This window comes from Danio rerio, chromosome 4 (assembly GCF_049306965.1).
Source record: "Danio rerio strain Tuebingen ecotype United States chromosome 4, GRCz12tu, whole genome shotgun sequence".
NCBI lineage: Eukaryota > Metazoa > Chordata > Actinopteri > Cypriniformes > Danionidae > Danio > Danio rerio.
In genome coordinates, this window is record NC_133179.1 from 34,023,989 (window position 1) to 34,037,723 (window position 13,735).

At 42.6% G+C, this 13,735-nt stretch overlaps 3 protein-coding genes across 4 annotated transcripts in view; 2 read left to right on the top strand and 1 right to left on the bottom strand.

Annotated features, from left to right (window-relative positions):
* LOC137491238 (uncharacterized) overlaps positions 1-13,735 on the top strand; it is a 1,025,816-nt gene that overhangs the window by 215,129 nt on the left and 796,952 nt on the right. The gene's annotated exons all lie outside the window — the stretch shown is intronic.
* LOC101886704 (uncharacterized) overlaps positions 1-13,735 on the top strand; it is an 847,011-nt gene that overhangs the window by 215,129 nt on the left and 618,147 nt on the right. The gene's annotated exons all lie outside the window — the stretch shown is intronic.
* The window catches only part of LOC137491179 (NACHT, LRR and PYD domains-containing protein 12-like), a 46,377-nt gene that overhangs the window by 3,012 nt on the left and 29,630 nt on the right, over positions 1-13,735 (bottom strand). For both annotated transcript variants that reach the window (XR_012402181.1, XM_073947389.1), the window contains exons 6-7: positions 1,060-1,233; positions 273-319 (exon numbers count right to left, since the gene is read on the bottom strand). Coding sequence is in view for 1 of the 2 variants with exons in the window: in XM_073947389.1 (XP_073803490.1) it covers positions 273-319; positions 1,060-1,233 (221 nt within the window). In the remaining variant the exon portion in view is untranslated. The remainder of the gene's footprint in view (positions 1-272; positions 320-1,059; positions 1,234-13,735) is intronic.

The following is a 13,735-nucleotide window of genomic DNA, read 5'->3' on the forward strand; positions in this document are numbered from 1 at the left end:
GTGTGTGTGTGTGTGTGTGTGTGAGAGAGAGAGAGAGAGTTTGTGTGTGTGCAAGTGCATATGTCCGTGTGTGAGAGAGTTTGTGTGTGCGTGTGTGAGAGAGTTTGTGTGTGTGTGTGTGTGTGTTTGAGTGAACACATGACTGTGTGTGTGTTAGTGTGAGTGTGTGTGCATGTTTGAGTGTGTTCTGTGGTGTGTGTGTTTGTGTATGTGTGTGTGAGCGTGTGTGTGTGTTTGTGAGTGTGTATGTGTGTGTGTGTGTGTAGTCCTACATTTGTGTGGTCCTGCTGTAATCCTCGTGTGTCCTCCATGATCCAGACTGTAAACACACACAGATGGAGAGAATGAGCTGTTTAGTTTCCCCCTCAGCTAATAAGCTAAAGCTAGCACTGAGCTGCTCAGCTACACGCTCCAAACTCTTGAGCTAAAACACACAACACTTGTTGGTTGAGCCGGGATGCACAATGAATGTAACACAGTGCGTTCTTTTCCTCTGCTGTTGGTGAAGCGAGCGCAGATACTGCTCATGTTGATGGAGACACCCTGCTGCAACATTCATTTATTACAGTGATCACACTTAGCTTTGCCATCGTTCTTCAGCACATGCAGCCTTTGAGCACATGTTGCAGTCCATCTCTAAACTATGTTCAGATTATTAAAGCTGCTCGCCAGCGCCCAACTTCCTGACAGATTAGCAAGTGAAAAATACACATGTGTGCACAGAGAAGAGGAATCCAGATGTTGATTTTAGAACAAGAGTCTGAACATTAATCCAAGTGTCTGATTCCAGAATCTGAATCCATCTTCAATCCCCAACCCTATTCCTGACCTGATATTGTAGGATTCTTCAGCAGAAATGGAGGAAGAAGTTTCTCTGCTCAGCTCAAATGCTGAAACTGTACAGTGTTAATATGAGATATAATATCACGCTTAATGTGAGAACTGCCCCAGTGCACTGACATATTTAACAGGTTTGATTAATATCTGGACACTAGAAGAGCAGTGAAGTATCAAAGTATCTGTATTCACAATAAAAAAGGCCAGTGCTGCTCCACATACTTGAGTTTGTCCAGTGTGTAGTTTGGATCCTCCAGTTGTTCAGAGAGCAGCTTGACTCCTGAATCTCCTGGATAATTGTAGCTCAGATCCAGCTCTCTCAGGTGTGAGGGGTTTGAAGTCAGAGCTGAAGACAGAAAACCACAGCCTTCCTCTGTCACCATACAGCCAGACATTCTACAAACACAGCAATAGTCCAAATCACACAGTTGGGCAATCACACATCTCTTTGTGTTGTGAAGATGGTGACTGCTGTTTCTGCTCATGTCAACAGCAGTGATGAACACACACATCCTGATTAGCTCTCCTTACTGATCGAGCCTTCACATCAGCAAACACACTCACACACTCAACAAGGACTCGACATCATCTGTAGAAGTGTACAGAGCAAAGACATTGTTCATAATACACCACATCAAGCTGTAAAGTCTGCTGTGAGGAGGAAGAAGACACACTTGAGCTCAGAAGATCATCTTAAAGTCATGTATAAAACACAACAGGAAATGAGCTGATTTCATCATTTATATTGTGATTCTGTTGTGGACTAAAACAAAATGAGCTCAGACAAACACAAACCCGCTCTCTTAATGTGTTCATCACATGACCCACAGTCACATTCACCTGTCAGTCAGACAAGAGCCCTGATAAATAAGAGACTGAGCTGAAGGAAAATGAATGAATGATCTTCAATGTGCTTCAATACACACACATTTGTATAGATATGAATAAATCACAGCCCTGCAGATGTTTAGTTTCTTCTTCTGCCAATCCACTAAAGCGGCTCCACATCTGAAAACACCTGTTCACACTGCTGTTAAAGCACGTAGACACGTTTACACCTGTAATCTAAAAGCAGTGTTAGCACTGCACTTTACCCAGGGTTATGAAGCGCTGCTATGGAGTGGTGTTAGCATCGTTAATCATTGCAATGATTAACCGGTTTCACTATTAAACATGCTTTAATTCATCACGGTTTATTAATCGTAAAAACATCTCAACATCGTTTTTCTGCACGGATCAAACAAAGTTATGCCCACTGTGCCGCGCTTTACACTTATAACCACACATACTGGATTAACTATGACTGTGGGTATATAAGGCAAGTTCAGGCAAGTTCGTTATTTCCAATGGAGAGAGCTTTTGTGACTGCAGAAAATGCAAAAGTTTGAGGAAGACGCAATGAAAAGTCCACAGGTTTGCAAACCCACCTACAGTTACAAACAATGGCGCCGATGACAGCGATGATGAGGTGAATGTTGATCCGCCAGCCGAGAGAGTGTTTTTAGAGAGAGTGCTAAAAGACTCAAGAGTGTCTCAGCTGATTAATGGCCTGAATTTCGATGTTCCGAGCAAATGTCTGCTAAATGTAAAATCTAACACGCGACACGTCATCGCCAAAGAAGCTCGCCTTTACTAAGTTTACACTGAAACTGCGGCTCATGATGAAAAACTACGGTTTTGAGCCGGTGGTCATCGTGAGAATCCTGCTCTGCCTGCTCAAATATTGGGTCGGCTGACTCGCCTGCTTTATTCCACAAACACAGGAAAATGTAAATCAGCGCATAACGAGACTGAGCATTTACAATGACACAAAACATTTAAAGAGTGACAGAAGTGAGACGTTTCTTCCTTTCTTTTATTTTCCTATTAAGTTACTGATGACTGTTGTGCAGCTTTCAGCATTGAACTGAATGATTTATTATAATATTTTGTTTGTTTTCTAGCTGAATTATTAGTTATTAAATTGACATGCATATAAAAACAATAGTGCAAAATAAATATTTCTTTCTGCAATGCTTCATATTTTTTATAAAGTAACAGTTGCAGTTAACAGGCTTTTTATAGCAGATAACTCACATTCAAGCACATTAATGTTTTATAATTATTAAACATTCGATTTGGATTTACTGCACAAATATTAAAAGTCATTATGATTACAGAATTAGTTAGATAAATATTTCTGATTGATGATGTCCTACATTTATTCTGGCGCTCCTGCATTTATTCTGGTGCTCCTACATTTATTCTGCCGCTCCTACATTTATTCTGGCGCTCCTGTATTTATTCTGGCGCTCCTACTTTTATTCGGGCGCTCCTACATTTATTCTGGCGCTCCTGCATTTATTCTGGAGCTCCTGCATTTATTCTGGAGCTCCTACTTTTATTCTGGCGCTCCTACATTTATTCTGACGCTCCTGCATTTATTCTGGAGCTCCTACTTTTATTCTGGCGCTCCAACATTTATTCTGACGCTCCTCCATTTATTCTGGAGCTCCTACTTTTATTCTGACGCTCCTGCATTTATTCTGGTTCTCCTACATTTATTATGGCGCTCCTGCATTTATTCTGGAGTTCCTACATTTATTCTGGAGCTCCTACATTTATTCTGGAGCTCATACATTTATTCTGGAGCTCCTGCATTTATTCTGGCGCTCCTGCATTTATTCTGGCGCTCCTACATTTATTCTGGTTTTCTTACATTTATTCTGGTGCTCCTGCATTTATTCTGGTTCTCTTGCATTTATTCTGGCGCTCCTGCATTTATTCTGGTGCTCCTGCATTTATTTTGGTTCTCCTACATTTATTTTGGCGCTACTGCATTTATTCTGACGCTCCTACATTTATTCTGGAGCTCCTACATTTATTCTGGAGCTCCTACATTTATTCTGCCGCTCCTGCATTTATTCTGGCGCTCCTGCATTTATTCTGGTGCTCCTGCATTTATTCTGCCGCTCCTGCATTTATTCTGGAGCTCCTACATTTATTCTGGCGCTCCTGCATTTATTCTGGTGCTCCTGCATTTATTCTGGTGTTCCTACATTTATTCTGCCGCTCCTGCATTTATTCTGCCGCTCCTGCATTTATTCTGCCGCTCCTACATTTATTCTGCCGCTCCTGCATTTATTCTGGTTCTCCTGCATTTATTCTGGCGCTCCTGCATTTATTCTGGCGCTTCTACATTTATTCTGGCGCTCCTGCATTTATTCTGGAGCTCCTACATTAATTCTGGTTCTCCTACATTTATTCTGGTTCTCCTACATTTATTCTGGAGCTCCTGCATTTATTCTGGAGCTCCTACATTTATTCTGGAGCTCCTACATTTGTTCTGGCGCTTCTGCATTTATTCTGGAGCTCCTGCATTTATTCTTGTGCTCCTGCATTTATTCTGCCGCTCCTGCATTTATTCTGGTTCTCCTGCATTTATTCTGGTGCTCCTGCATTTATTCTGCCGCTCCTACATTTATTCTGCCGCTCCTGCATTTATTCTGGAGCTCCTACATTTATTCTGGCTCTCCTGCATTTATTCTGGCGCTCCTACATTTATTCTGGCGCTCCTGCATTTATTCTGGCGCTCCTACATTTATTCTGGTTCTCCTACATTTATTCTGGTGCTCCTGCATTTATTCTGGTTCTCCTACATTTATTTTGGCGCTCCTGTATTTATTCTGGAGCTCCTACATTTATTCTGGCGCTCCTGCATTTATTCTGGTTCTCCTACATTTATTCTGCCGCTCCTGCATTTATTCTGGAGCTCCTACATTTATTCTGGCTCTCCTGCATTTATTCTGGCGCTCCTACATTTATTCTGGCGCTCCTGCATTTATTCTGGCGCTCCTACATTTATTCTGGTTCTCCTACATTTATTTTGGCGCTCCTGTATTTATTCTGGAGCTCCTACATTTATTCTGGCGCTCCTGCATTTATTCTGGTGCTCCTACATTTATTCTGGCGCTCCTGCATTTATTCTGGCGCTCCTACATTTATTCTGGTGCTCCTACATTTATTCTGGAGCTCCTACATTTATTCTGACGCTCCTGCATTTATTCTGGTTCTCCTACATTTATTTTGGCGCTCCTGCATTTATTCTGGAGCTCCTACATTTATTCTGGAGCTCCTACATTTATTCTGGAGCTCCTGCATTTATTCTGGCGCTCCTGCATTTATTCTGGCGCTCCTGCATTTATTCTGGTGCTCCTGCATTTATTCTGGTGTTCCTACATTTATTCTGCCGCTCCTACATTTATTCTGCCGCTCCTGCATTTATTCTGGCGCTCCTGCATTTATTCTGGAGCTCATACATTTATTCTGGAGCTCCTGCATTTATTCTGGCGCTCCTGCATTTATTCTGGCGCTCCTACATTTATTCTGGTTTTCTTACATTTATTCTGGTGCTCCTGCATTTATTCTGGTTCTCTTGCATTTATTCTGGCGCTCCTGCATTTATTCTGGTGCTCCTGCATTTATTTTGGTTCTCCTACATTTATTTTGGCGCTACTGCATTTATTCTGACGCTCCTACATTTATTCTGGAGCTCCTACATTTATTCTGGAGCTCCTACATTTATTCTGCCGCTCCTGCATTTATTCTGGCGCTCCTGCATTTATTCTGGTGCTCCTGCATTTATTCTGCCGCTCCTGCATTTATTCTGGAGCTCCTACATTTATTCTGGCGCTCCTGCATTTATTCTGGTGCTCCTGCATTTATTCTGGTGTTCCTACATTTATTCTGCCGCTCCTGCATTTATTCTGCCGCTCCTGCATTTATTCTGGTGCTCCTGCATTTATTCTGGTGCTCCTGCATTTATTCTGGCGCTCCTGCATTTATTCTGCCGCTCCTGCATTTATTCTGCCGCTCCTACATTTATTCTGCCGCTCCTGCATTTATTCTGGTTCTCCTGCATTTATTCTGGTGCTCCTGCATTTATTCTGCCGCTCCAACATTTATTCTGCCACTCCTGCATTTATTCTGGAGCTCCTACATTTATTCTGGCTCTCCTGCATTTATTCTGGCGCTCCTACATTTATTCTGGTTCTCCTACATTTATTCTGGTGCTCCTGCATTTATTCTGGTTCTCCTACATTTATTTTGGCGCTCCTGTATTTATTCTGGAGCTCCTACATTTATTCTGGAGCTCCTACATTTATTCTGGAGCTCCTACATTTATTCTGGCGCTCCTGCATTTATTCTGGTGCTCCTGCATTTATTCTGGTGTTCCTACATTTATTCTGGTGCTCCTGCATTAATTCTGGTTCTCCTACATTTATTCTGGCGCTCCTGCATTTATTCTGGTGCTCCTGCATTTATTCTGGCGCTCCTGCATTTATTCTGGTGTTCCTACATTTATTCTGCCGCTCCTACATTTATTCTGGTGCTCCTACATTTATTCTGGAGCTCCTACATTTATTCTGCCGCTCCTGCATTTATTCTGGAGCTCCTACATTTATTCTGGTTCTCCTGCATTTATTCTGGTGCTCCTGCATTAATTCTGGTTCTCCTACATTTATTCTGGCGCTCCTGCATTTATTCTGGTGCTCCTGCATTTATTCTGGCGCTCCTGCATTTATTCTGGTGTTCCTACATTTATTCTGCCGCTCCTACATTTATTCTGGTGCTCCTACATTTATTCTGGAGCTCCTACATTTATTCTGCCGCTCCTGCATTTATTCTGGAGCTCCTACATTTATTCTGGAGCTCCTACATTTATTCTGCCGCTCCTACATTTATTCTGGTGCTCCTACATTTATTCTGGAGCTCCTACATTTATTCTGCCGCTCCTGCATTTATTCTGGAGCTCCTACATTTATTCTGGAGCTCCTACATTTATTCTGGCGCTCCTGCATTTATTCTGGTGTTCCTACATTTATTCTGGTGCTCCTGCATTAATTCTGGTTCTCCTACATTTATTCTGGCGCTCCTGCATTTATTCTGGTGCTCCTGCATTTATTCTGGCGCTCCTGCATTTATTCTGGTGTTCCTACATTTATTCTGCCGCTCCTACATTTATTCTGGTGCTCCTACATTTATTCTGGAGCTCCTACATTTATTCTGCCGCTCCTGCATTTATTCTGGAGCTCCTACATTTATTCTGGTTCTCCTGCATTTATTCTGGTGCTCCTGCATTAATTCTGGTTCTCCTACATTTATTCTGGCGCTCCTGCATTTATTCTGGTGCTCCTGCATTTATTCTGGCGCTCCTGCATTTATTCTGGTGTTCCTACATTTATTCTGCCGCTCCTACATTTATTCTGGTGCTCCTACATTTATTCTGGAGCTCCTACATTTATTCTGCCGCTCCTGCATTTATTCTGGAGCTCCTACATTTATTCTGGAGCTCCTACATTTATTCTGGAGCTCCTACATTTATTCTGCCGCTCCTACATTTATTCTGGAGCTCCTACATTTATTCTGGTGCTCCTACATTTACTCTGGAGTTCCTACATTTATTCTGCCGCTCCTACATTTATTCTGGAGCTCCTACATTTATTCTGCCGCTCCTACATTTATTCTGGAGCTCCTACATTTATTCTGGCACTCCTGCATTTATTCTGGTTCTCCTACATTTATTCTGACGCTCCTGCATTTATTCTGGAGCTCCTGCATTTATTCTGGTTCTCCTGCATTTATTCTGGCGCTCCTACATTTATTCTGGCGCTCCTGCATTTATTCTGGTTCTCCTACATTTATTCTGACGCTCCTGCATTTATTCTGGAGCTCCTACATTTATTCTGGTTCTCCTACATTTATTCTGACGCTCCTGCATTTATTCTGGTTCTCCTACATTTATTTTGGCGCTCCTGCATTTATTCTGGAGCTCCTACATTTATTCTGGAGCTCCTACATTTATTCTGGTGCTCCTGCATTTATTCTGGTGCTCCTGCATTTATTCTGGCGCTCCTGCATTTATTCTGGTGCTCCTGCATTTATTCTGCCGCTCCTACATTTATTCTGGCGCTCCTGCATTTATTCTGGCGCTCCTGCATTTATTCTGGTTCTCCTACATTTATTCTGGTGCTCCTGCATTTATTCTGGCTCTCTTGCATTTATTCTGGCGCTCCTGCATTTATTCTGGCGCTCCTGCATTTATTCTGGCGCTCCTTTATTTATTTTGGCGCTCCTGCATTTATTCTGGAGCTCCTACATTTATTCTGGAGCTCCTACATTTATTCTGGTTCTCCTACATTTATTCTGCCGCTCCTGCATTTATTCTGGCGCTCCTACATTTATTCTGGCGCTCCTGCATTTATTCTGGCGCTTCTACATTTATTCTGGCGCTCCTGCATTTATTCTGGCGCTTCTACATTTATTCTGGCGCTCCTGCATTTATTCTGGTGCTCCTGCATTTATTATGGTGCTCCTACATTTATTCTGGTTCTCCTACATTTATTCTGGTGCTCCTGCATTAATTCTGGTTCTCCTACATTTATTCTGGTTCTCCTACATTTATTCTGGAGCTCCTGCAATAATTCTGGTTCTCCTACATTTATTCTGGTTCTCCTACATTTATTCTGGAGCTCCTACATTTATTCTGGAGCTCCTACATTTATTCTGGCGCTTCTGCATTTATTCTGGCGCTCCTGCATTTATTCTGGCGCTCCTACATTTATTCTGGTTCCCCTACATTTATTCTGGTGCTCCTGCATTTATTCTGGTTCTCTTGCATTTATTCTGGCGCTCCTGCATTTATTCTGGCGCTCCTGCATTTATTCTGGCGCTCCTACATTAATTCTGGTTCTCCTACATTAATTCTGGTTCTCCTACATTTATTCTGGAGCTCCTACATTTATTCTGGCGCTTCTGCATTTATTCTGGTGCTCCTACATTAATTCTGGTTCTCCTACATTTATTCTGGAGCTCCTACAGTTATTCTGGCGCTTCTGCATTTATTCTGGTGCTCCTGCATTTATTCTGGTGCTCCTGCATTTATTCTGCCGCTCCTACATTTATTCTGCCGCTCCTGCATTTATTCTGGTTCTCCTGCATTTATTCTGGAGCTCCTACATTTATTCTGGCTCTCCTGCATTTATTCTGGCGCTCCTACATTTATTCTGGTTCTCCTACATTTATTCTGGTGCTCCTGCATTTATTCTGGTTCTCCTGCATTTATTCTGGCGCTTCTGCATTTATTCTGGCGCTCCTGCATTTATTCTGGAGCTCCTACATTTATTCTGGAGCTCCTACATTTATTCTGCCGCTCCTACATTTATTCTGGAGCTCCTACATTTATTCTGGCGCTCCTGCATTTATTCTGGAGCTCCTACATTTATTCTGGCGCTCCTGCATTTATTCTGGTTCTCCTACATTTATTCTGACGCTCCTGCATTTATTCTGGAGCTCCTGCATTTATTCTGGTTCTCCTGCATTTATTCTGGCGCTCCTACATTTATTCTGGCGCTCCTGCATTTATTCTGGTTCTCCTACATTTATTCTGACGCTCCTGCATTTATTCTGGAGCTCCTACATTTATTCTGGTTCTCCTACATTTATTCTGACGCTCCTGCATTTATTCTGGTTCTCCTACATTTATTTTGGCGCTCCTGCATTTATTCTGGAGCTCCTACATTTATTCTGGAGCTCCTACATTTATTCTGGAGCTCCTACATTTATTCTGGCGCTCCTGCATTTATTCTGGTGCTCCTGCATTTATTCTGGCGCTCCTGCATTTATTCTGGCGCTCCTACATTTATTCTGGAGCTTCTACATTTATTCTGGCGCTCCTACATTTATTCTGGAGCTCCTACATTTATTCTGGAGCTCCTACATTTATTCTGGCGCTCCTGCATTTATTCTGGTGCTCCTGCATTTATTCTGGCGCTCCTGCATTTATTCTGGCGCTCCTGCATTTATTCTGCCGCTCCTACATTTATTCTGGCGCTCCTGCATTTATTCTGGCGCTCCTGCATTTATTCTGGCGCTCCTGCATTTATTCTGGCGCTCCTGCATTTATTCTGGTTCTACATTTATTCTGGTGCTCCTGCATTTATTCTGGTTCTCTTGCATTTATTCTGGCGCTCCTGCATTTATTCTGGCGCTCCTTTATTTATTTTGGCGCTCCTGCATTTATTCTGGAGCTCCTACATTTATTCTGGAGCTCCTACATTTATTCTGGTTCTCCTACATTTATTCTGCCGCTCCTGCATTTATTCTGGCGCTCCTACAATTATTCTGGAGCTCCTACATTTATTCTGCCGCTCCTGCATTTATTCTGGCGCTCCTACAATTATTCTGGAGCTCCTACATTTATTCTGCCGCTCCTGCATTTATTCTGCCGCTCCTGCATTTATTCTGGCGCTCCTGCATTTATTCTGGTGCTTCTGCATTTATTCTGCCGCTCCTGCATTTATTTTGGAGCTCCTGCATTTATTCTGGTGCTCCTGCATTTATTCTGGAGCTCCTACATTTATTCTGCTGCTCCTACATTTATTCTGCAGCTCCTGCATTTATTCTGGAGCTCCTACATTTATTCTGGCGCTCCTGCATTTATTCTGGTGTTCCTACATTTATTCTGCTGTTCCTACATTTATTCTGCCGCTCCTACATTTATTCTGGCGCTCCTACATTTATTCTAGTGTTCCTACATTTATTCGGCTGTTCCTACATTTATTCTGGAGCTCCTGCATTAATTCTGGTTCTCCTGCATTTATTCTGCCGCTCCTGCATTTATTCTGGTGCTCCTGCATTTATTCTGGAGCTCCTACATTTATTCTGGCGCTCCTGCATTTATTCTGGCGCTCCTACATTTATTCTGGTTCTCCTGCATTTATTCTGGAGCTCCTACATTTATTCTGGCTCTCCTGCATTTATTCTGGTTCTCCTGCATTTATTCTGGCGCTTCTGCATTTATTCTGCCGCTCCTGCATTTATTCTGGAGCTCCTACATTTATTCTGGTTCTCCTACATTTATTCTGCCGCTCCTACATTTATTCTGGAGCTCCTACATTTATTCTGCCGCTCCTGCATTTATTCTGGAGCTCCTACATTTATTCTGGAGCTCCTACATTTATTCTGCCGCTCCTGCATTTATTCTGGAGCTCCTACATTTATTCTGGAGCTCCTACATTTATTCTGCCGCTCCTGCATTTATTCTGGAGCTCCTACATTTATTCTGGCACTCCTGCATTTATTCTGGTTCTCCTACATTTATTCTGACGCTCCTGCATTTATTCTGGAGCTCCTGCATTTATTCTGGTTCTCCTGCATTTATTCTGGCGCTCCTACATTTATTCTGGCGCTCCTGCATTTATTCTGGTTCTCCTACATTTATTCTGACGCTCCTGCATTTATTCTGGTTCTCCTACATTTATTCTGGTTCTCCTACATTTATTCTGACGCTCCTGCATTTATTCTGGTTCTCCTACATTTATTCTGGAGCTCCTACATTTATTCTGGAGCTCCTACATTTATTCTGGCGCTCCTGCATTTATTCTGGTGCTTCTGCATTTATTCTGGCGCTCCTGCATTTATTCTGGTGCTCCTGCATTTATTCTGCCGCTCCTACATTTATTCTGGCGCTCCTGCATTTATTCTGCCGCTCCTACATTTATTCTGGCGCTCCTGCATTTATTCTGGCGCTCCTGCATTTATTCTGGCGCTCCTGCATTTATTCTGGTTCTCCTACATTTATTCTGGTGCTCCAGCATTTATTCTGGTTCTCTTGCATTTATTCTGGCGCTCCTGCATTTATTCTGGAGCTCCTACATTTATTCTGGAGCTCCTACATTTATTCTGGTTCTCCTACATTTATTCTGCCGCTCCTGCATTTATTCTGGCGCTCCTACAATTATTCTGGAGCTCCTACATTTATTCTGCCGCTCCTGCATTTATTCTGGCGCTCCTACAATTATTCTGGAGCTCCTACATTTATTCTGCCGCTCCTGCATTTATTCTGGTTCTCCTGCATTTATTCTGGCGCTCCTGCATTTATTCTGGCGCTTCTACATTTATTCTGGCGCTCCTGCATTTATTCTGGTGCTCCTGCATTTATTATGGTGCTCCTACATTTATTCTGGTTCTCCTACATTTATTCTGGTGCTCCTGCATTAATTCTGGTTCTCCTACATTTATTCTGGAGCTCCTACATTTATTCTGCCGCTCCTGCATTTATTCTGGTTCTCCTGCATTTATTCTGGCGCTCCTGCATTTATTCTGGCGCTTCTACATTTATTCTGGCGCTCCTGCATTTATTCTGGTGCTCCTGCATTTATTATGGTGCTCCTTCATTTATTCTGGTTCTCCTACATTTATTCTGGTGCTCCTGCATTAATTCTGGTTCTCCTACATTTATTCTGGTTCTCCTACATTTATTCTGGAGCTCCTACATTTATTCTGGAGCTCCTACATTTATTCTGGCGCTCCTACATTTATTCTGGCGCTCCTGCATTTATTCTGGCGCTCCTACATTTATTCTGGTTCCCCTACATTTATTCTGGTGCTCCTGCATTTATTCTGGCGCTCCTGCATTTATTCTGGCGCTCCTGCATTTATTCTGGTGCTCCTGCATTTATTCTGGTTCTCCTACATTTATTTTGGCGCTCCTGTATTTATTCTGGAGCTGCTACATTTATTCTGGAGCTCCTACATTTATTCTGCCGCTCCTACATTTATTCTGCCGCTCCTGCATTTATTCTGGCGCTCCTGCATTTATTCTGGTGCTTCTGCATTTATTCTGCCGCTCCTGCATTTATTTTGGAGCTCCTGCATTTATTCTGGTGCTTCTGCATTTATTCTGGAGCTCCTACATTTATTCTGCTGCTCCTACATTTATTCTGCAGCTCCTGCATTTATTCTGGAGCTCCTACATTTATTCTGGCGCTCCTGCATTTATTCTGGTGTTCCTACATTTATTCTGCTGTTCCTACATTTATTCTGCCGCTCCTACATTTATTCTAGTGTTCCTACATTTATTCGGCTGTTCCTACATTTATTCTGGCGCTCCTGCATTTATTCTGGTGCTCCTGCATTTATTCTGCCACTCCTACATTTATTCTGGCGCTCCTACATTTATTCTAGTGTTCCTACATTTATTCGGCTGTTCCTACATTTATTCTGGCGCTCCTACATTTATTCTAGTGTTCCTACATTTATTCGGCTGTTCCTACATTTATTCTGCCGCTCCTACATTTTTTCTGCCGCTCCTACATTTATTCTGGAGCTCCTACATTTATTCTGGCACTCCTGCATTTATTCTGGAGCTCCTGCATTTATTCTGGCACTCCTGCATTTATTCTGGAGCTCCTGCATTTATTCTGGCGCTCCTGCATTTATTCTGGCGCTCCTGCATTTATTCTGGCGCTCCTGCATTTAATCTGGATCTCCTACATTTATTCTGCCACTCCTGCATTTATTCTGGCGCTCCTGCATTTATTCTGGCGCTCCTACATTTATTCTGGCGCACCTGCATTTATTCTGGTGCTCCTACATTTACGGTGCTACCAAGTAAAAAAGTACATTTCAAGCCCTGCATTAGACAAATACTGTTTTTGGGAGGGCAAGATGGCGGATAGAGTGTAACTGCGTTTTTCACGTGCTCCTGCACCAATCAGCGTATTACTAATTGTAATCTGACGCAACCTTATGGTTTTTGACGTTTGATTATAGTATTATCTCTCTGGAATCTTTTTGGCCACAATCTTTTTTGAAAATGCCCCGCACTGCAAAGAAACCCAAGAAGAAAGACTCTTCCCCGACCTCGTCACCAGTACCCTGTGAGGCCGAAACTAGCGGTTAGTTTGAGTTAAGCCCTTCCATGCCAAAGGCGTTTCAACAAATGATGGAATCGATTTCAAAAACGATAGACGCAAAACTTGATCCTCTAGCTGAGCTCGTACAAATTCATTCTCGACAATTGGAGAATTGCAAGACTCGACTGGATGAGGCCGAACGAAGAATTGCTGCGGCGAAG